This window comes from Pongo pygmaeus, chromosome 8, assembly GCF_028885625.2.
Source record: "Pongo pygmaeus isolate AG05252 chromosome 8, NHGRI_mPonPyg2-v2.0_pri, whole genome shotgun sequence".
In the NCBI taxonomy this organism is placed as follows: Eukaryota; Metazoa; Chordata; class Mammalia; order Primates; family Hominidae; genus Pongo; species Pongo pygmaeus.
The window spans coordinates 74161280-74184221 of record NC_072381.2 but is presented as its reverse complement, the minus strand read 5'-3'; the positions used below and the strand labels follow the sequence as shown (position 1 = coordinate 74184221).

General features: G+C 43.6%; 3 protein-coding genes across 18 annotated transcripts in view; 1 reads left to right on the top strand and 2 right to left on the bottom strand.

Moving 5' to 3' along the window:
• The window catches only part of RUFY2 (RUN and FYVE domain containing 2), a 62957-nt gene extending 58022 nt beyond the window's left edge, over positions 1 to 4935 (bottom strand). For 7 of the 14 annotated variants that reach the window (XR_010127503.1, XM_054436661.2, XM_063670550.1 and 4 more), the window contains exons 1-2: positions 4802 to 4935; positions 2286 to 2459 (exon numbers count right to left, since the gene is read on the bottom strand). Coding sequence is in view for 13 of the 14 variants with exons in the window: in XM_054436661.2 (XP_054292636.1) it covers positions 2286 to 2459; positions 4802 to 4805 (178 nt within the window). In the remaining variant the exon portion in view is untranslated. Of the gene's footprint in view, positions 1 to 2285; positions 2460 to 3439 lie in introns of all 14 variants that reach the window. The other 7 variants (XM_054436658.2, XM_054436659.2, XM_054436666.2 and 4 more) reach the window with 7 other exon arrangements.
• A 6417-nt stretch (positions 4936 to 11352) lies between these two features.
• Positions 11353 to 22942, bottom strand: part of DNA2 (DNA replication helicase/nuclease 2) — a 58035-nt gene continuing 46445 nt past the window's right edge. For all 3 annotated transcript variants that reach the window (XM_063670548.1, XM_054436654.2, XM_063670547.1), the window contains 7 exons: positions 20014 to 20207; positions 19832 to 19921; positions 19542 to 19746; positions 17081 to 17170; positions 16307 to 16489; positions 13983 to 14129; positions 11353 to 12391 (listed from right to left, as the gene is read on the bottom strand). In XM_063670548.1, the coding sequence (XP_063526618.1) occupies positions 12323 to 12391; positions 13983 to 14129; positions 16307 to 16489; positions 17081 to 17170; positions 19542 to 19746; positions 19832 to 19921; positions 20014 to 20207 (978 nt within the window). In that variant the 3' untranslated portion in view covers positions 11353 to 12322. The remainder of the gene's footprint in view (positions 12392 to 13982; positions 14130 to 16306; positions 16490 to 17080; positions 17171 to 19541; positions 19747 to 19831; positions 19922 to 20013; positions 20208 to 22942) is intronic.
• LOC129006715 (ribosomal protein uL24-like) lies at positions 21864 to 22272 on the top strand. Its single transcript, XM_054436696.1, has one exon. It carries the CDS (start codon positions 21864 to 21866, stop codon positions 22239 to 22241), a length of 378 nt encoding a protein of 125 aa, XP_054292671.1. The 3' UTR covers positions 22242 to 22272.

Here is a 22942-nt window from a genome sequence, read left to right as displayed (position 1 = left end):
CATGAAATTGCCATACATTTTTGTTATTACTGACCAGATCTCCTGCAAATACAGGGTGCCTATCATATACACCACCCAAGGACACCCAAGATAGGCAATTTTTCCCAGGGGGAGAAAATCACACGCACAAAGTAGCTTTATAATGATTCATCCAGATAAGCCTATAACTGCTAGGACATGGTTCAACATATGTTGTGAAGTAAAGGAAATACAGCCTAAAAATAGTTTAAAATTTAACTATTTTGGCCATAATTTGGCAAACTCCATTTCAGCAGTCTTGGGGAAAATCAAGATGCACTCCCAGGTGACAGAGTGAGACCCCCATCTCAAAAAAAAAAAAAAAGAGGAGCATGGTTAAATAAATTATGCCATATACATACCATAAAATATCGCACAGCTATTAATTCTGATATAAACGTCTACGTAAATGGAAAGATCTCCAAGCCATATCATTTTTTTTTCTTTTTGAGACAGAGTCTCAGTCTGTCTCCCAGACTGGAGTGCAGTGGCATGATCTCAGCTCACTGCAACCTCTGCCTCCCAGGTTCAAACAATTCTCCTGCCTCAGCCTCCCAAGTAGCTGGGACTACAGGCATGCAGCACCACACCCAGCTAATTTTTGTATTTTTAGTAGAGACAGGGTTTCACTATGCTGGCCAGGCTGATCTCGAACTCCTGACCTCAAGTGATCCGTCGGCCTCAGCCTCCCAAAGTCCTGAGATTACAGACATGAGCCATCGCACCCAGCCACTTTTTTTTTTTTAAAAGAAGGAAGTCAGAATAATGCTAATAGCATGATTACAATTAGAGTAAAAGAAAAAAAAACAGAAAAGGGATAACAGAATATCTAATTCTCCCGTTTTCTTTCTTTTGAGACAGAGTCTCACTCTGTCGCCCTGGGCTGGAATGCAGTGGCACGATCTCAGCTCACTGCAACCTCCATCTCCCAGGTTCAAACGATTCTCCTGCCTCAACCTCCTGAGTAGCTGGGATTACAGGCGAACACCACCAGCCTGGCTAATTTTTGTATTTTTAGTAGAGATGGGTTTTCACCATGCTGGCCAGGTTGGTCTTGAACTCCTGACCTCAAAGTGACCCACCCACCTCAGCCTCCCAAAGTGCTGGGATTACAGGTGCCCAATTTCCTTTAGAGAGGTTAATAGAAGAGAATGAATAAAAACCATGTTTTGCTCTGTGTACTTCTCTGTTGTTTGATTCATGTACAAAAAGAGTATCTTTCGCTAGTATTTATATATTTTAAGAAATTGCTTTAAGTCTTTAAAAAAAAAGAAATGCGTATGCTAATAACATCACATAGGATTTCTCAAATTTTGATGTCGAGGCTTCCTTCTTGTCTTGAAGTACTTTTTATTAAAACAAAGTTTAGGTAAATCTTTGAATTTTTTTTTTTTTTTTTTTGAGAAAGGATCTCTCTCTGTTGCCCAGGCTGGAGTACAGTGGTACAATCAGAGCTCACTGAAGCCTTGACCTCCTCAGCCTCAAGTGATCCTCCCACTTCAGCCTCCCGAACAGCTGGGACCACAGGCATATGCTGGGATTACAGGCATTAAGCCACTGTGTCTGGCCAGTCAAGCTTCTTTTACTCTATAATAGTCACTCTAGTGTACAACTCTTACATAGCCCTCTACATAGATACTCATCATAGGAACTAGAAGCCAAAACTGTGAACAATTATTATAAGTAAAAGCACAGTTATTATGCAATGAATATTTTTAAATTAAATATAAAACAAACATTTTATATGTAACAATAATTCAATATGTACTGAGAGTAGAATACAATATCTGCTGTTACCATCTTCAGGGATGGCTCACATTTCTAGAATAACTCCATCCAGAAGATATTTCTACATATGTTCGTGTATATATCTAGGAGGTTTCTATTTCAACAATCCACTATTTCAATGCAGTTGTTCAACAGGGTTCGAACTATTAATATGAGCTCATAACAGTATCACCAGCTTTAAAATATAACTCTATAATTGTCCTAGAAAACAGAAAATAGTTCAGATTATGTAAGTTTAAAAAATTTAAAAATCAAATATTCTGTTTACAAAACATTAACAATTAAGCATTTTCTGAAGACCATTATTAGACCATTATTAGAAAACATAAAGTCATAAGATATTTTCTCCCAAAATCAATCCACTCAATATTTTTTAGTGCACAGTAACGTAATTATGGCCTCAAAAAATAACCCATTCTCAAGGGCACTTGAAAAACGGAAATTCTAAAATGAATTAATTTTTTAAAATCTCGTGATACCTTTAAGACCGTGTTTCAGGCAATGTTCCATAACAACAAAGAATTGCTGCAAGGGGGGATAGTCAGAATCCAAAGTGCGGCCAAAGCTCAGAGCAGATTCAATGAGTCCTTTGATACTCAGTTTAGCCATGTTTAACAAGTTTGCTCTCTCTACAGCTGTGGGGTCTTTTGTAGCTGAAAACACAAGAAAGGAATCCAACATCATTTGTAAGACATGACAGTGAAAAATATACAAACCCTTCCCTTCCCCTATAAAAACCAACAGTAGTTTGCTGTTCCTTGGTTGACAAATTCTCCCCAGCTAAACCACACCCTTGATTAACTTCTCTTTATGTCTCTCACATAATACTGTAAAAAATTTCCAGCCAGGCACGGTGGCTCACGCCAGTAATCCCAGCACTTTAGGACGCCGAGGCGGGTGGATCACGAGGTCAAGAGATTGAGACCATCCTGGCCAACATGGTGAAACCCTGTCTCTACTAAAAATACAAAAATTAGCTGGGCGTGGTGGTGCGCGGCTGAAGTCCCAGCTACTCGGGGGGCTGAAGCAGGAGAGTCACTTGAACCCAGGAGGCGGAGGTTGCAGTGAGCTGAGATCGTGCCACTGCACTCCAACCTGGTGACAGAGCGAGACTCCGTCTCACAAAAAAAAAAAAAAAAAAAAAAAAGAAAGAAAAAAAAGAAAATTTCCATGACCACTCCAGCCAAAGTTTATGAATTATTCTCAAGATCCTGCAAATCTGCCATTCTCCTGTATTTAACTTTCCTGGTACCTCGTCACAGAGAATGAGTTTTTTAAAATGATCTTCTGTGGAGATAAATTTGGGGTAAGAGACAACAGGTTTAAGGGCCTCATGCAAAAGGTGGATAGCAGGTACCGTCTTAGGAGGAATTCCAAGGCAAAAATGTTCAGAATAAACTGGCAATAAAATAAAAGGTAGTTAAAATTCTAGGATTCCAGTGTCATCCACAACAAACATGACAGGTAAAATACACTGACAAGTAAGGGGACACAGAAGAAGCCGTCCAGTTCTGTCAGTCTACCCTCTTTCTGTCTGGCTTCTTCATTCTGACTGTAGTTCTGTATTGCATGACTGTTTTATTTTCAAAGAGAAAATAAAAGCAGAGACCAGTTTTACATTAATGTTCCTCACCCATCCACACAGTTGAGGATGCCCACAGCGCCAGTCTGAATACCAAGTTAATAGATGCATATTCTAAAAGGCCTGATTTTTAATTGATATTTTTAAGACACAGTATCATCAAGCAAGATATTTTCAATTCAACAAAAATATTGTCCTCCTTCCCACAAATTTTATTCTCAGTTTACTTAGAAATTCAGACACTTCACCATCATCTCATCACTGTTGTGACTGGTGGGAATACCTTCAACAAACACAGATGACAAAACTAAGGTGTGGAAAAACGAAGCACTTAGTATAACATTTCATAATCTCTGACAAATTTACAAGTAATCAATGTACCCGTTTTTCCTTCACTGAACAAAAACAACAAAAAACCCAGAGTCTCCAATGATCTAGTATTCTAGCTCTGATTTCTAGATGGCTAGGCATGAAGCCTGACACTGAATCCTAAGCAACCTGAAATGCAAACAGCCACAACTGCTATGGCCAAACTGCCTGGTGGAAAAATGTCCACACACGACATTCCTTCAAATCTGCATCGTGGTCTGACTCCACTATTTTTCGGGAGTGAAACCACTTGATGTTTCATAATCCGTGGCAACTCTCATTTTTAACACAGCCCATCACAATTCCTAACGTGCGATGCGACAACCACACAAAGGGTGTTTTGCAGCTGCTGGGAGGCAGATCGGTGCTGGGCACCGGCAGTTCCCACGCCGAGGGGCGTTCACACCGCGGCCACGCCCCGGCTGCGCTCCAGGACTCCTCCGGCCAGTACGCGACCCCCAAAACCGGCCGCAGGCGCGCAAGGAGTCCCAGGGCCAGTGCCCGCACCTTGCCGGGGCCTATAGTCCCTTCCCTGCCTCTCTTCCTGCCCCCTCCCCCCAGCAAGGCTGCCCAGAGGCCTGGGGCCCCCCAGGACCATCGCGGCGGGCTCACCCAAGCTCCTGCGCGTCAGCATTCCCCGTCTCCCGCCCTCGGCGTCAGGCACCCAGGCCAAAACCTGAGATGCGTCTTCCCTCCGCCACCCCCAAACCTGAAAAGTCATCGCCCCTCCCCGCCTGCTCCCTGACCCGGGAGTGACACCCTGCCTGGCCCTGTCCTCGCTCCTGGACGCCGTGGCACCTCGAGCCCTCGGCCACTGTGCCTCAGAACCCGGGCGGGAACGGGCCGGAACAAGGGAGGGGGCGCGTTGCCATGACGACCCCGGGAGCCCCTGAGTCCCAGGCAGTCCCCGCCCATCCTGGGTTCGGGCCCCAGTTCCGACTGGCGGCCTCGGCGTCTCCCACAGCTCCCAGTCCACCCCGCCTGGCCGCGGCCCTCAGCCCGGGACTGAGGGCCGAGCGTTCGGTCTCGGCCCGCTCGCCTTACCCATGGCGGCGGCGGCGGCGGCGGCGGCTGCGCGGTCTCGGGCGGAGGTTCCCTCGGCCTGGCCAGCAGCTCCCTCCAGGCGCTCGGCGGCCACCACCGCATCTGCAGCCAGGCCCGCTGCGGCCCACAGCGCCCCCGGCGGCGGGAGGGCGCCCGGGCGGCCCCAGGGGGAGCGGCGCCCCGTGTGGGGCGGGGACCCGCGGAGCCCGCGGCGGGCGGGAGAGCAAGCCCGCCGTCTCTAAGCCTCCTCGCATCCGCTGGGACAGCGAGGAGAAGGAAAGGAACGTGAAGGAGACCACATGTGTGAGGAGCCAGAGTGCTGGGCCCTCGGTCCCGTGTCCCGGGGGCTTCGCCGGACCGCGAAGGCCTGATTTCAAGGGGCGGCCGGCCACACGCAAACGTTGCTTCCACCGGGCTGGTGGGGCCTGATCTTAACACGCCTGACTACTGCCCATTCACCTTCACAAACACAAAGGGGACCAAAAAATCTGAAGCAATTAACAGTAGGCAGAAACCTACTAAAACTAGTTAGTCCCAAATTACGACTTTTTTTTTGTTTTTTGGGTTTTTTTTTTTTTTTGAGATTGAGTCTCGCTCGGTCACCAGGCTGGAGTGCAGTGGCGTGATCTCGGCTCACTGCAAACTCTTTCTCCCGGGTTCAAGGGATTCTCCTGCCTCAGCCTCCTGAGTAGCTGGGATGACAGGCGCGCGCCACCCGGCCCAGCTAATTTTTGTATTTTTAGTAAAGACGGGGTTTCACCATGTTGGCTAGGATGGTCTCGATCTCTTCACCTGGTGATCCGCCCATCTCTGCCTCCCAAAGTGCTAGGATCACAGCCCTGAGCCACAGAGCCCGCCCTAAAACAGTTTGGTAAAGCTCATAACAAAAAGTTGAAGTGAAAAAAGAGAGAAAACAATTCAAAAATATTTCATTATGTGCCACAGCAATATCCACACAAGCACTAAAATTCAGACCTCGGCTGGGTATGGTGGTTCATGCCTGTAATCCCAGCACTTTGAGAGGCTGAGCTGGATAGATCACGAGGTCAGGAGTTCGAGACCAGCCTGACCAACATGGTGAAACTCCGTCTCTACTAAAAATACAAAATTTAGGCAGACGTGGTGGCACGCGCCTGTAGTCCCAGCTACTCGGGAGGCCAAGGCAGGCGGATCACCCGGTCAGAAGTTCGAGACCAGTCTGGCTAACATGGTGAAACCTCGTCTCTACTAAAAATACAAAAATTAGCCGGGCGTGGTGGCGCATGCCTTAATCCCAAGATTCCGTATCAAAAAAAAAAAAAAAAAAAAAAAAGTCAGACTTCATCCCTGGATCCATCTTGGTTCACAGTTCCCAGGATTATGAGCCCTAGTCACCGTAAGGGCCAGTAGTGACTCAAGTGGAATTAGATAGGCATATCCTATTAGCTAGAAGAGATTTATTTTTTCAGACAGGGTCTCACTCTTGTGACTCATGCTGGAGTGCAGTGGCACGATCTCAGCTCACTGCAACCTCTGCCTCCCAGGCTCAAGTGATCCTCCCACCTCAGCCTCCCTAGTAGCTGGGACCACAGGCGCTCATTGCCACACCCAGCTAATTTTTTGTATTTTTGTGCTTTTTAATTTTTTTAAAAAAGTTACATAATATATGACATATATCTTATGATCCCAGTTTTAGTTTATCAATAAATACAACAATATGAAGGTATATCTATCTATATATATCTATAGATAGACATATATACATAGAAAAATAAATGCATAGGTAAGAGACTGAGTAAAGTACATGAAAATGTTAATAGTTATGATGTGTGGGTAGGGGCATTGTGATTACTTTTTTCCCTAAACTATTGTGTGTGTGTGTGTGTGTGTGTTTAGGCTTTTATTTTAGGTTTGAGGGTACATGTGAAGGTTGGTTGCATAGGTGAACTCATGTCATGGGGGTTTGTTGTACAGATATTTCATCACCCAGTTAAGTCCAGTATCCGATGGTTATCTTTTCTGCTCCTCTCCCTCCTCCCATCCTCCACCTTCAAGTAGACCCCAGTGTCTGTTGTTCCCTTTTTTTTTTTCTTTTTCTTTTTTTTTTAAGACAGGGTTTCACCTTGTTGGCCAGGATGGTCTCGAACTCCTCAGCTCAAGTGATCTACCCTCCTCAGCCTCCCAAAGTGTTGGGATTACAGGCATGAGCAACCACATCTGGCCTTGCTTTTCCCTCCTTTGTGTTCATGAGTTATCATTTAGCTACCATTAATTTTTATTTTATTTTTTGTAGAGATGGGGTCTCACTATGTTGCCCAGGCTGGTCTCAAACTCCTGGCCTCTAGTGATCCTCCTGACTCAACCTTCCAAAGTGCTGGGATTACAGGAATGAGCCACTGTACCCAGCCTACAAGTCACCTTTTCATGAGCAATATGGTCCACTGAATCCAGGTGGACCAGCTTGTCCCATCATGCCACAGAACTTTCAGCCATAGCCTTAGCTGACTCAAGACATGATTTTCTTACAATGACAACTGTAATGCTTCTGAACATTTGTATAGCATCTGGAAAATGTTACCACGCTGCAGGGGAAAGGAGATACATATAATGGCCAGGAAAATTGCAGAATTCCTAATCAGAAAATGTGGGTTCTGGCAATGACTTGCCATGGGTCATACGCTAACACAGACTATCTATGATAGGTTCTCTATAGGGTTTAATTCAATTGAGAAAATATCCATTAAAAATATTGATAAATATTAAAGTATCCTACTAATTACAACTGCTCCTTTAAAAAAGCAGTAAACAGGCCGGGTGCAGTGGCCCACGCCTGTAATCTCAGCACTTTGGGAGGCCAAGGTGGGAGGATCACTCAGTCAGGAGTTCGAGACCAGTCTGGCTAACATGGTGAAACCTCGTCTCTACTAAAAATAAATACAAAAATTAGCCAGGCATGGTGGCGCATGCCTGTAATCCCAGCTACCTGGAAGGCTGAGGCAGGAGAATCGCTGGAACCCAGGAGGCAGAGGCTACAGTGATCCAAGATCTCACCACTGCACTCCAGCCTGGGCAACAAAGCGAGACTCCGTCTCAAAAAAAAAAAAAAAAAAAAAAGCAGTAAACAGCCAGATGTGGTAACTCATGCCGGTAATCCAAGTATTTTCAAGAGGCTGAGGCAGGAGGATTGCGTGAGGCCTGAAGTTCCAGACTAGCCTGGCCAACATAGCAAGACCCTGTTTGTAAAAACAATTTTTTTTTGGTTAGTTAGCTGGGTGTAGTGGTGTGCACCGGTAGTCCTAGCTACTCAGGAGGCTGTGACAGAAGGACTGCTTGAGGCCAGGAATTTGAGGTTGCAGTGAGCTATGATCCTGCCATGCACTCTTGCCTGGCCAACAGAGACTCCATCTCTTAAAAAAAAATAAAAATGCTATGAAGCTCCATATAGGTACTGTTATAGTACTGTATAAAGATGAAGATAATTCTTTTGGCTGGGAGAAAAATCAGAAAAGGCTTTTTGGAGAAGGTGGCATCTTAAAGTCTTTCTAAGTGGATAGAGATGCCTAAATGGTGATGGAGGAACAGACAGATCTAGAGAGTAGATCAAATGGGAAACAGAATAGGCATGCACAGGAACAGCAAAAATAGTTTCATATGGTTACGACAAATACACAAAGATGCCATTAAAGAATAACCAATATTACAAACCATGGGTTCCAACCTACTAGTGGGACCTGAAAGCAATTTTAACAGGTTGCAATTAGCTTTGTTTTTATTTATTTTTTATTTTATTTTATTTGAGACAGAGTCTCGCTCTGTCACCCAGGCTGGAGTGCAATGGCATGATCTTGGCTCAGTGCAACCTCCACCTCCACCTGCTTGAATTGGGTTCAAATGATTCTTGTGCCTCAGCTTCCCGAGTAGCTGGGATTACAGGCGTGCATCACCATGCCCAGCTAACTTTTCTATTTTTAGTAGAGACGGGGTTTTACCATGTTGGCCAGGCTGGTCTTGAACTCCTGACCTCAAGTGATCCGCCCACCTCAACCTCGCAAAGTGCTGGTATTACAGGCATGAGCCACCATGCCCGGCCACGCTTTGTTTTTAATGGAATAGAGTGGAAGAAATCAGGGTATATCACATACAGAAAGGGTAAATATTGTTTTATGACAGTATTGTTTCAGATGCATATTCATACACAAATCTACATTGAGTCATGATGTAAAATGGATTTCTTATTGTGGATGTGGTAATTTTGGTTTAAATACTAGCCTAGATCATCATAGACCAAACTATGTAATTACTAAAGGATGAGATTACAAATAAATTTCATTTTCTGGCCAGGCACGGTGGCTCATGCTTGTAATCCCAGCACCCTGGGAGGCCGAGGTGGGTGGATCATGAGGTCAGAAGTTCGAGACCAGCCTGGCCAACACAGTGAAACGCCAACTCTACTAAAAATACAAAAATTAGCTGGGCATGGTGGCAGGTGCCTGTAATCCCAGCTACTCAGGAGTCTGAGGCAGGAGAATCGCTTGAACCTGGGAGGTGGAGGTTGCAATGAGCTGAGATTTTGCCACTGCACTCCAGCCTGGGCAACAGAGCTAGACTCCATCTCAAAAAAAAAAAACAGAAATTTCATTTTCTAAAATATGTAGTGTTTGAAATTCTTACTAAAATCATGTACTGCTCTGTAATTAGAGGGGGAAAAATGTTTTGGTTTTTTTTTCTTTTGAGACGGAGTTTCACTCTTGTTGCCCAGGCTGGAGTGCAATGGCGCGATCTCAGCTCACTGCAACCTCCGCCTCCCGGGTTCAAGTGATTCTCCTACCTCAGCCTACCTAGTAGCTGGGATTACAGGTGCCCGCCACCACACTTGGCTAATTTTTCTATTTTTAGTAGAGATGGGGTTTCACCATGTTGGCCAGGCTGGTCTCAAACTCCTGACCTCAGTTGATCCACCCGCCTCGGCCTCCCAAAGTGCTGGGATTACAGGCATGAGCCACCGTGCCCAGGCCAAAAATGTTTTAAAGAAAGAAAAATTATGCCAAGATCTTTAAGCTCAGCGAACCATGAGATGATGTCATTTACAGAAATAAGGATCACAGGAGGAAGGCATCACATGAAGATGGAAATTTCCAATTTCTTTGTACTAAGTCTAAAATGTTCACAGAATATTCTGAAGGCATTGGCTGGAAGGCAGCTATATAACTAGAACTTGGAAGACAGGGTGTAGTACAGGGTAAGTAAACAGCCACATGGGTGATGGGTGAAGCCAGTGACTGTCCAAGGAGAAAGAAGAGGACCAAACCAGACTTGGAGCTCTGGGGAAAACCTGCCGTTAGACAGCCAGGAATAGGGAGAAAAGAAAGGAATCAGAGACGGCAGCAAGAGGGAAGTCAGGGGGAAGGGGACAGGAACTCTGAACTGATTCAGGAGAGGGGCCACCGGAACAGCCACATTGTCTTCGCATCGTGGCTTTATACTTTTTTTGTTGTTGTTGTTGTTTTTTGAGATGGAGTCTTGCTCTTGTCACCCAGGCTGGAGTGCAGTGGCGCAATCTCAGCTCACTGCAACCTCCGCCTCCCAGGTTCAAGCGATTCTCCTGTCTGAGCCTCCTGAGTAGCTGGGATTTCAAGCGCCAGCCACCACACCCGGCTAATTTTTTTTGTATTATTAGTAGACAGGGTTTCACCATGTTGGCCAGGCTGGTCTCGAGCTCCTGACCTCAGGTGATCCACCTGCCTCAGCCTCCCAAAGTGCTGGGAATACAGGCATGAGCCACCATGCCCAGCTTCCTAACTCTTTTAAACAATTAAATGGCTAGACTCATCACCAAGACAGATCCAAAAAAAAAAAAAAAAAAAAAGGAAACACAGAACACATCCCCAGGTTCTCTTCTATGGAGCTTTACTTTTCAGGCCATACAAACCTGTAATGAAGCAAAAGGACTTTCTTTTTCATTTCATTCCCAGGAACTGAAATTACCATCAGATTCCTTCCTGATTTATACTCTCATTATATCTAATCAATATTTAAGTTTCATCACAGCAACCTTTCCCGTTTGTCCTATCTAATCTATAACCCCTCTCCATGATCAAGCCCATCCTGTGTGCCCTTCATAAATCTCTTTATAATATCAATGCTGCTTGGTTTCAGCTTTCTAGCATGATCAATACTTCACTTGTCACTATTAGAAAACATGCAGCCGGGCGCAGTGGCTCACGCCTGTAATCCCAGCACTTTGGGAGGCCGAGGTGGGTGGATCATGAGGTCAGGAGATCGAGACCATCCTGGCTAACATGGTGAAACCCCATCTCTACTAAAAATACAAAAAAAAAAAAAAAAATTAGCTAGGCGTGGTGGCAGGCACCTGTAGTCCCAGCTACTCGGGTGGCTGAGGCAGGAGAATGGCGTGAACCCGGGAGGCGGAGCTTTCAGTGAGCCAAGATCACACCACTGCACTCCAGCTTGGGCAACTCTGTCTCAAAAAAAAAAAAAAAAAAAAAAAAAATGCTAGATAACCCTGAGTTTAATTATTATTCAGTATTAATGATAATTGACACAGTAAGATCCATTAGTAGAAAAAATTTATTAAATAAAAAACTTCAAGTAATAATTTAAAAAAACACATGAGGTAGAAATAAAAATTTTAACATATTTAACATTCATTAAAAAAAACCCTCGAGAAATGGAAGATTTCCAACCCCCAGAAGAATCTGTTACCCCAAGAATCTTTTAACCTTTGTTAAAATCTGTTACTTTTTATATATACAATATAATCACTTTGAGACAATTTTGTTTTACAAAACATCTTTACACAAAAAAGGAGAACTGAGTGATACCCCCAAACATAGGGGCATATGAACATATGTAAAAATAGGAATCAACTTTTTAAATTTATTATCAATTCAGAAAACAAAATTTGTTGCAAAAGATGATGTAAGAATTATTTTCTTTTATATCAAAATCTACTCTAGAATACTGAAATACTGAATACTGAAAACAAAAAAGGGGAATAGTAAGGGAGGATAGAAAATTAACAGGAAGTAATCAATTAATGTCATAAAAGACTAGGTTTAGAGTGAAAACACATCTGATAGCAGAAAAAATCCTAGCAAAATGGGCTTTGGATTAGGGACCTCAAAATACAGAAAAGAATCACACTTGTGTTCTCATCATCACAACACTGTGCTTAAATGATGAAAACAAATCAAATCCCTTTATCCAGTCTTTCAAATAAAGTTCTTACAATGATATCTACAAAATCAAATTAGTCCTGAAATGTCTGACTTAAAAGTTTAAAGCTCAAAGTCAAAAGTTAATCCATCTTCAAAGCTGGTAAAAATTTATCAAACTCTTTTTCTAGGTCAGGCAAAAATGCACGTATAGAACCCATAAATTTAGACTTTTCACAGTTTTCGGTACACCTGTGCTTAAAAACATAAATACTGCATTAAATTTTGTATGGTGATAGAATTTTCTGTATGGGCACTAGCTAGAGGAGATACTGCCCTAGTAAGAAAAGGCAAGGGAAATAGTGTTTTATTCTCTTTGAAAGTCACCCAATATGTGGCAAAGACTTTCATGTTCTCTTGATGGAAGATCAATGATGTAAAATAAATTAAGGAAGAAATATTTAGCACAACATGGAATGGCATAAATTTATGACGTTATTATTTAACATTTTGTAATCTGACTTACAGGACCACAAAAAAAAATAAAGTTCTTTATGGCATTCAATGAATAACTATGCCCTTAAGCAATAAGAGTTATTTATCTTTTTTTTTGAGATGGAGTATCACTCTTGTTGCCCAGGCTAGAGTGCAATGGTGCGATCTCGGCTCACTGCAACCTCTGCCTCCCGGGTTCAAGTGATTCTCCTGCCTCAGCCTCCCGAGTGGCTGGGATTACAGGCATGCGCCACCATGCCTGGCTAATTTTGTATTTTTAGTAGAGACAGGGATTCTCCATGTTGGTCAGGCTGGTCTCAAACTCCCAACCTCAGGTAATCCGCCTGTCTCAGCCTCCCAAAGTGCTGGGATTACAAGCGTGAGCCACCGCGCCCGGCCTCAGAGTTATTTATCTTAGCCTACTTCATACCTTCATAAGAAGTATGAAGTTCTTATGAAGCCTAAGAACTTCATACACTGTTTTGTTTTGTTTTGTTTTGTTTTTTGAGATGGAGTCTCGCTCTGCCACCAGGCTAGATCTTGGCTCACTGCAACCTCCGCCTCCCGGGTGCAAGCAATTCTCCTGCCTCAGCATCCCGAGTAGCTGGGACTACAGGCACACGTCACCATGCCCAGCTAATTTTTGTATTTTTAGTAGAGACGGAGTTTCACCATGTTAGCCAGGATGGTCTCAATCTCAACCTCGCGATCCACCTGCTTCGGCCTCCCAAAGTGCTAGGATTACAGGCGTGAGCCACTGGGCCCAGCCCATACACATTTTTAAAAAACGATTTATCTTAAGGCCAGGTGCAGTGGCTCACCTCCTCTCTATTAAAAATTTTTAAAAAATTAGCCAGGCGTGGTGGTACATACCTGTGGTCCCAGATACTCGGAAAGGTAAGGTGGGAGGACTATTTGAGTCCAGGAGGTCAAGGCTGTAGTGAGCAGTGATCCCGTCACTACACTCCAGCCTGAGTGAAGTTAGGCACCACTTCTTGGGGAAAAAAAAGGCTGAATGTGGTGGCTGACACCTGTAATCCCAGCACTTTGGGAGGAGGCGAGTGAATCACTTGAGCCCAGGTGTTCAAAACCAGCCTGGGCAACATGGTGAAACCCTGTCTTTACAAAAAAATACAAAAATTATCTGGGCATGGTGGCATGCACCTGTGGGCCCAGCTACTGGGGAGGCTGAGGTAGGAAGGTCACTTTAGCCTGCGAGATTGAGGGTGCAGTGAGCTCTGATCATATCACTGCACTGCAGCCTGGGTGACAAAGCAAGGCCCTGTATATAAAATAAATAATACTCCATTTTAATCTAATCATTTGTTCTGGATTAAAAAAGGGTTATGGGCTGGGGGCCGTGGCTCACATCTGTAATCACAGCACTTTGTGAGGCCTAGGTGGGAGGATTGCTTGAGCCCAGGAGTTCAAGACCAGCTTACGCAACATAGTGAGAGCTTTAATTTAAACAAGTAAATAAATACTCACAACAGTGCAATCAAATGTGACCATATACAGAAGAAAAAGGATATTAATTTTTCTGAGTTTAAATGATTAAGCAGCTTCTCCAAAGGAGGATAGCAGTTTAGTGAGGGCACACACCCCAGAAGAATCAGTTTATGTTTGGCTCTGGTTATAGCAACATTAAGACGTCGCCAATCTTTCAAGAGTTCACCAACCTGTAAGAAATATAATTTTCAATTATTCAAGTTCAAAGGAATGGTTAAATATATTACAACACATCCCTACACAATGGACACCTGTGCAAATTTAAGAATAGAATGAGACCAGGTGTAGTGGCTCATGCCTGTAATCCCAGTACTTTGGGAGGCCAGGGCAGGTGGATCACTGGAGACCAGAAGTTCAAGACCAGCCCGTGCAACACAGTGAGACCCCATCTCTACAAAATATACAAAAATCAGCCAGATGTGGTGGTGTGCACCTATGGTCCCAGCTACTCAGGAGGCTGAGATGAAAGGATCACTGAGTCAGGGCTGCTTGAGCCCAGGAAGTCAAGGATGCAGAGCCATAACCATGCCTCCACACTCCGACCTGACCTCTCAAAAAAAAAAAAAGACTATCTGAGGCAAGAACTGAGTAGATGAGGGATGGAGTACAAAGGAAACCTTTTATTATGTATATTTTAAAACCATATGGATGTATTATACAGTTGAGAAAAATGAACTAAGGAGAAGTAAAAATAAGAAAACCAAAAAAAAAAAAACTGTTTGGGAGGACAAGGTGGGAGGATTGCTAGAGCTCGGGAGTTGCCCACAAGCCTGGGCAACATGGCTCTCTACAAAAAATACAAAACTTAATTGGGTATGGTGGCACATGCCTGTAATTCCAGCTACTCAGGAGGCTGAGATGGGAGAATCACTGAGCCAGGGAGGTGGATATTACAGTGAGCCGAGATTGTGCCATTGCACTCCAGTCTGGGTAACAGAGCCAGATCTCATCTCAAAAAAAAAAAAAAAAAAAAAATCAAACCTGAATTGTCTATAAATTTGAAAGTATACAAGGAAGATTTTATATTAAACAGGCCTCAATTACAACAGCCAAGGGGTGGAAGCAACCATTCCATCTGACAGATGAATGGATAAATAAAATGTGGTATATAGAGACAATGGAATATTATTCAGTCTTAAAAAGGAAGGAAATCCTGTCGCATGCTACAACAGGATGAACTAGCTGGCTAAGTGAAATAAGGTAGTCACAAAAAGATAAATGCTGTACGATTCTACTTATATGAGGTACTTAGATTAGTCAAATTCAGAGATAGAATGTAGAATGGTGGTTACAGGTGCTGGGGAAGAAGAAAATGGGTGGTTAATCATGAATACAGAGTTTTAGGTTTGAAAATGAAAAGGTTCCAGAGATCTGTTGAACAACAGTGTGAAGGCACTCAACGCTAATTAAACCGTACACCTAAAAATGGTAAGATGGGCCGGGCATGGTGGCTCACGCCTGGAATCCCAGCACTTTGGGAGGCCGAGGCAGGCGGATCATCTGACCTCAGGAGTTTGAGACCAGCCTGGACAACATGGTGAAACCCCATCTCTACAAAAGTACAAAAATTAGCCGGGCAAGATGGCAGATGCCTGTAATCCCAGCTACTTGGGAGGCTGAGACGCAAGAGTCACTTGAACCTGGGAGGCGAAGGTTGCAGTGAGCCGAGATCGCACTACTGCACTCCAGCCTGGGCAACAAGAGGAAACGCCGTCTCAAAAAAAAAAAAAAAAGTAAGATGTATGTTTTATGTGTTCTTTTAAACCACAATTTCATTTTCTTTAAAAAAAAAAAACAAAAAAAACAGAATACATCTGCAGAACGTGCAGTTTTGTTACATAGGTATACATGTGCCATGGCGGTTTGCTGCACCTGTTGACCCATCCGCTAAGTTCCTGCCCCTCACCCCCAACCCCCTAAAGGCCATGGTGTATATTGTTCCCTTCTCTGTGTCCACATGTTCTCAATGTTAAACCCCATTTTTTTTTTTTTTTTTTTTTTTTTTGAGACAGAGTCTTGCTCTGTCGCCCAGGCTGGAGTCAATGGTGCAATCTCGGCTCATTGCAACCTCCACCTCCTGGGTTCAAGCAATTCTCCTACCTCAGCCTCCCAAGTAGCTGGGATTACAGGCGCCTGCCACCACGCCCAGCTAATTTTTGTATTTTTAGTAGAGACAGGGTTTCACCATGCTGTCCAGGCTGGTCTCAAACTCCTGACCTCAGGTGATCCACCCGCCTTGGCCTCCCAGGGGGCTGGGATTACAGGTGTGAGCCACCGCGCCTGGCCCACAATTTTTAAAGAGAGAGAAATGCCCCAAATGAATCAGTAGCAAACACAATTAACTCACAGTTCCATCCTTATTACTTCTAACAAAAGATACTAGGACAATACTTTTGTCCCTTCCTTGGTATTTGTCTACTGTATTAACTTCGACCATCCCAATAGAAGAACGTGCCAATAAATCATTGATGATCTTTAATTGCTGCCTGTACGGTGCAATAATACCAATATCAGAGGGACTGCATCCAGCCTAAATAGAAAAAGACACAATTTAAAAGAAAGAAATCCTGATTAAGTTAAACTTTTCTGAATTTAATGATTAAATGTTTACATTATGTGCCCAACTGATGTTTATAACAAACTTTCCTATCTCAAAGACTGAATACAATTACTCAATTTGCTCTAAATCTGTCCATATTTCCCATGATGAAATAATTCCTTAGACATTCCTCCCGTAATTTTTAGTTTCATGAGAACGTAATGGATTATATGCCACTAAAACAGTGCACACACACACACACACACACACAGTACAAAGAAATACATTTCACCTTCTGCTCTTTCACAGAAAAATTTCCAATTCCTAATCACTACAACATAGTATTGTCTCAATTAGAATTAGCTGACATTACAAAAAGTTATTATCGTAAAGGCAAACTCCAAATGTCATTATAAAATATTACATGTCTTAGATACATTTTCTCAAAATAAAAATAATGGGGCTTCAATCCCCCCCTTATCTTAATAAACGAGAGTTAATGCCAGATTGTAAGTGTCTTACAGTCTAATATTCTATTATTCTGCACTTTAATATTTGTTAGCTTTGAAAATTCTAAATTACCTTAACAAAAATGGAGGTTAGGAAAACTATGAGTTTGGCTTCTGTTACATTGCTCACACCACCTTTTTCAACTTGTTCTGGCGCTGGAACCTAAGTGGAAAAATATACAGCCTGCTGATAATGCAATCTCTAAAGAGTACTGTAAGTACGCAAGTGGCCATAAAGACTATACTACCGATTTGGAGATGAAAAATAGCTTTGTCTAAAAGATGAAGGTGAAAGAATCAACAAAAACGAATGATATTAATATTAGTCACTTTCAGAAAGCCACGCAGAGGGCACCTATCTTAAACATGTTACGATTGAGGCTAAAATACCTACGAAAGCTGATCACACACTGAGCTTCACATACTTTACTTTGTTATCCCCCATTTTACAGGAATCAAAGGTAGAAAAGAATAAGTAACTTTCCCAAGGCCTCACAATAAACTGTGGCACTACTATTTGAACTTAGGGTGGCCGGGCGCAATGGCTCACACCTGTAATCCCAGCACTTTGGGAGGCCGAGGCAGGTGGATCACAAGGTCAGGAGGTTGAGACCAGCCTGGCCAACACGGTGAAACCCCGTCTCTACTAAAAATACAAAAATTAGCTGGGCGTGGTGGTGCGTGCCTGTAATCCTAGCTACTCAGGAGGCTGAGGAAGGAGAATTGCTTGAATCTGGCAGTCGGAGGTTGCAGTGAGCTGACACAGTACCACTGCACTCCAGCCTGGGGGTCAGAGTGAGACTCCGTCTCAGAATCAAACAAACAAACAAACAAACTTAGATCTGGGTCGTATATCTGTGCTCTTTCCATTTTCTTGTCCCCTTTTATACATATAATGGAGCAGATAAAACTGCTGCCCTACCTCCTGATACATCTCTTCAAAGACTACTTTCCTCCTACATCATCCCTAAGCAACCTTGACTTTTTTTTTTTTTTTTTTTTTTTGAGACACCAGGAGATTGCACCACTGCACTCCAGCCTGGGAGACAGAGCAAGACTCCATCTTAAAAAAACAAAAACAAAAAAGTTGTTGTGCAGATTTCTGTTTAATGATTGGTTTGTAAAAAGGTCTTCATGTGCATATGTAGGGGAGGGAGGTTATGAGAAACCTCTGTACTTTCCACATAATTTTGCTATGAACCTAAAACTGCTCTAAAAAATAAAGCCCCTTTTTTTTTTTTTTGAGATGGAGTTTCACTCTGTCACCCAGGTTGGAGTGCAGTGGCGCGATCTCGGCTCACCGCAACCTCCGCCTCCCAGGTTCAAGCGATTCTCCTGCCTCAGCCTCCCAAGTAGCTGAGACTACAGGCGCACCACCACACCCAGTTAAGTTTTGCATTTTTAGTAGAGACGGGGTTTCGCCATGTTGGTCAGACATGTTGGGGTCTGTCTCGAACTCCTGACCCCAGGTGATCCACCCCCCTCGGCCTCCCAAAGTGCTGGGATTACAGGCGTGAGCCACTGTGCCCGGGTTTAAAGTCTGTTTTTTAAAAAGTCTTTAAAAGGACATCAATTTATTAAACCCTCGGTCCATTTGTAAACCCAGCCCTTTGATAGTATCAGTGCCATTTCCTTTTCTAGGAAATAGAATTATACCCTTGAGTTCACTTTGTGGCTTTCCTTCTTCAAAAGTCAATTTTGACATCTACTGACCTCCAGAATAAACCTCCTCCAAAAAATACTGGGCCTATAGAAAGAAAGACTATTTTGGGCCGGGCACAGTGGCTCACACCTATAATCCCAGCACTCTGGGAGGCTGAAGCAGGCGGATCATTTGAAGCCAGGAGTTCAAGACCAGCCTGGCCAACATGGTGAAACCCTGTCTGTACTAAAAATACAAAATTAGCTTGGTTTGGTGGTGGGTGCCTGTAATCCCAGCTACTTGGGTGGCTGAGGCAGGAGAATCGCTTGAATCCGGGAGGAGGAAGTTGCAGTGAGCCGAGATCACGCCACTTGGGCAACAGAGCAAGACTCCGTCTCAAAAAAAGAAAAAGAAAAAGAAAGGAAAAACAAAGAAAAGACTATTTTGGGTTGAAGTATGAGAAGTACATTAGTTTTGCCTTTTTTTTCCCCCCGAGATGGGAATCTTGCTCTGTCACCCAGGCTGGAGTGCAGCGGCGCGATCTCAGCTCACTGCAACCTCCGCCTCCCAGGCTGAAGCAATTCTCATGCCTCAGCCTCCTGAGTAGCTGGGATTACAGGCGCCCACCACCATGCCCAGCTACTTTTTATATTTTTAGTAGAGACAAGGTTTCACCATGTTGGCCAGGCTGGTCTTGAATTCCTGACCTTGTGATCTGCCCGCCTTGGCCTCCCAAAGTGCTGGGATTACAGGTGTGAGCCACCACACCCAGCCTAGTTTTGCCTTTTAACTGATAAGCTCTAATTAGGGCATGTGCTAATGAAAACTGAGAAATTTAAATAATAGGACAAAATGAGGAAAAACTAAAGAGAAAGTTTTTTTTTTTTTTTACCTTGTCTGTATTAAGGAAACAAACAGGATTGTTGGGTTCAAATACTCCCATCAACCAAGGATTATCAGAATAGTCAGCATAAAATTCCAGTTCCAGCTTCACATCTTTAAAGTGAGGTAGTTTTATCACTGCATTGGCCACTTTGTCTGATCCACACTCCAGCTTGCCCTCATAGGTCAGCTTATTACTTAAGGACATAATTTTACTAAGGGAATTACAAAAGATATCTTTAGTTTTGGTAGATGGAAACAAACATGAAAACCACTCCTAGCTAACACTGTTACAAATACCTGTTCATTCTGTACTGCACGGTTAACTGTACAACAGCACTCTTATTCTGCTCCAGCCTCTTGAATAAGCTTTCACTCATGCCAAGAGCTCTGTCAATAAATCAGATTCAGGTTTATCAGTGTACTAAATCTGTTCCTTGAAAATAATCTAGTTTAAAATTAACACTTAAATATCTGCCTACCTTGCTTCACGGTTTAGCACCAGGGGAGGAAGCTGCTGATGGTCCCCAACTAACACAAATCTCCGTGAAAAAAAAAGGGGGCCCAGACAAATTGGTTGGCTAATTTGAGAGGCTTCATCCACAATACAAAAATCAAAAATTTTACGGGAAAATATTGGATGGTTTATTCCCATACATGTTGTTGCAACTATAAGCTAAAAACAAGGAAAACAGATCAGTTATTTAATACGTAAAAGAAATGTACTTTTGTTTCTGTCATTTTTTAAATGAAAAGATCAAAAAGTTTTTGTTCTATGGCATCAGGAATCCTTCAATATTATTTAATTCTGAAATATTTATAGCATGCAAATTTTAATTTTTTTTCTACAAATTAAAAATAATCGAGTAAACTTTCCAGACACTATTGAACAATGCTCACATTTGGATATTTCCCAATGGGAATCTGGAACATTCAAGAGGTAATAAGTTAGTTCGTTTTTTGTTTGTTTGTTTGTTTTTTTAATGTCAACCAGGACTTTGCTTCTGGGAAGATGGAGTACTTTTCCTTATTCTTTCCACAAACGACAAATAAAATCCCTAGGCATTATATATATAAAATAAACAAAAGAAGACTCTGAAAGGTGGAGAGAAGGCAGACCAGCTAGGGAGCTCAGGACCAAAGAAACAACACAGTAGTTGATTCCCTGGGCTTTCTTTTGCCTCATAGATCCCAGATTTGGAACTGAAGGAGCCACAGCACACCAGTGGGTACTAAAAACAGCTGCAACCAAAGTCTGTTCTCTCTAGCTGAAGGAACAGGAAAGGGAAAGCCTAGCTAGACAGAAAACTTTCACACAGTAACTACTCTAGCCAAATATCACTGGAAAAAAAGTACAGCCCCACAACCACAGACACCAGCAAACACAGAGGAGGGCAGATCTCTGCCCTTCTCAAGGCTGTAACAAGGTGCCCCACACCCCACCAGGCTGGTGTCAGAGAAAGCCAAGTACGGAGTCAGGTCTTTCATGCCCGATGACTGGTAACTGGCACCAACCCCATATGTTAGTAGAGACCACATCAGAAGCCTAGACTTCCACCCCAACCAAGCAGGCCCAGCGGTAACGAGGAACCTCCCACTTTGGTCAAAGAAGGCTGAGTGGGGAACCCAGACTTCGACTCCCACCTGGCAGGAATGAGCTGGTACCCTCTCTTCCCCTACCACGGCAGTGTGAGAGGAAGCCAGCTAAAACAGAAGTTTTCAGTAACAATAAAATATGCTCGTTTCAATAAAAAAATATCAATCAATACAAGACGAACCAGGAAAATCTCAAACTCAATGAAAACAGACGACAATCCATAAATGCCAACACCAGAATGAGAGATGTCAGAACTATCTGACCAAGATTTTAAAGCAGCCATGGTAACAACATTTAATGAGTGATTATGAACACGCTTGAATATGAACCAAAAAACAAAGTCTCAGCCAAGAAATAGAAAGAATAAAATGGAAATTTTAGAACTAAAAATATGATAACTGGGCCAGGTACAGTGGCTCACGCCTGTAATCCCAACACTTTGGGAGGCCAAGGTGGGCAGATGGCTGGAGCTCAGGAGTTCGAGACCAGCCCAAGCAAGATGGCGAAAACCAGTCTCTTCAAAAAATACAAAAATAAGCTGAGTATGGTGGCATATACCCATAGTCCCACGTACTTGGAGGGCTGAGGCAGGAGGATCACTTGAGCCAAGGAGGTCGAGTCTGCAGTGAGCCATGATCATGCCACTGCACTCCAGCCTGGGTGACAAAGTGAGTCACTGTCTCAAAAAAAAAAAACCAAAACAGGCCTGAGGCCGCTGCTAGCCGGAGTGTCACCATGAAGTTCAATCCCTTCATGAACTCGGACCGCAGCAAAAACTGCAAACGTCACTTCAATGCCCCCTTGCACGTGCACAGGAAGATCATGTCATCCCTGCTCTCCAAGGAGCTGTGGCAGAAGTACAATGTCCGCTCCACGCCCATCCGCAAGGATGACGAGGTCCAGGTAGTTCAAGGACACTACAAAGGTCAGCAAATTGGCAAGGTAGTCCAGGTGTACAGAAAGAAAGATGTCATCTACATCGAGTGGGTGCAGCATGAGCAGGCCAACAGCACAACCGTCCATGTGGGTACTCACCCAAGCAGGGTGGTTATCACCAGGCTAAATCTCAACAAGGATCGGAAAAAAATTATTGAACACAAAGCCAAGTCTTGACAAGTCAGAAAAGAGAAAGGCAAATATAAGGAGGAACTTATTGAGAAAATGCAGGAATAAATATAACCTGTTGTGCAACCATGGTTTAACTGAGATTTTTAGGCTAGTGTGTGTTTCTCTGGAACTTTTCAGAATGTCTCTGGAACATTTCTTTTTCTTTTTTTTTTTTTTTGAGATGGAGTCTTGCTCTGTAGCCCGGGCTGGAGTGCAGTGGCATGATCTCGGCTCACTGCAACCTCCGCCTCCCAGGTTCAAGCGATTCTCCTGCCTAAACCTCCCGAGTAGCTGGGATTACAGGTGCCCGCCACCATGCCCGGCTAATTTTTTGTATTTTTAGTAGAGACGGGGTTTCACTATGTTGGCCAGGCTGGTCTCAAACACCTGACCTTGTGATCCACCCGCCTCGGTGTCCCAAAGTGATGGGATTACAGGCATGAGCCACTGGGCCCGGCCATGTTTGTGTTCTTTTTTTTTTTTTTTTTTTTGAGATGGGAGTCTCGCTGTCTCCCAGGCTGGAGTACAGTGGTGGCGATCTTGGCTCACCGCAAGCTCCGCCTCCTGGGTTCACGCCATTCTCCTGCCTCAGCCTCCCGAGTAGCTGGGACTACAGGTGCCCGCCACCATACCTGGCTAATTTTTTGTATTTTTAGTAGAGACGGGGTTTCACCATGTTAGCCAGGATGGTCTCGATCTCCTGACCT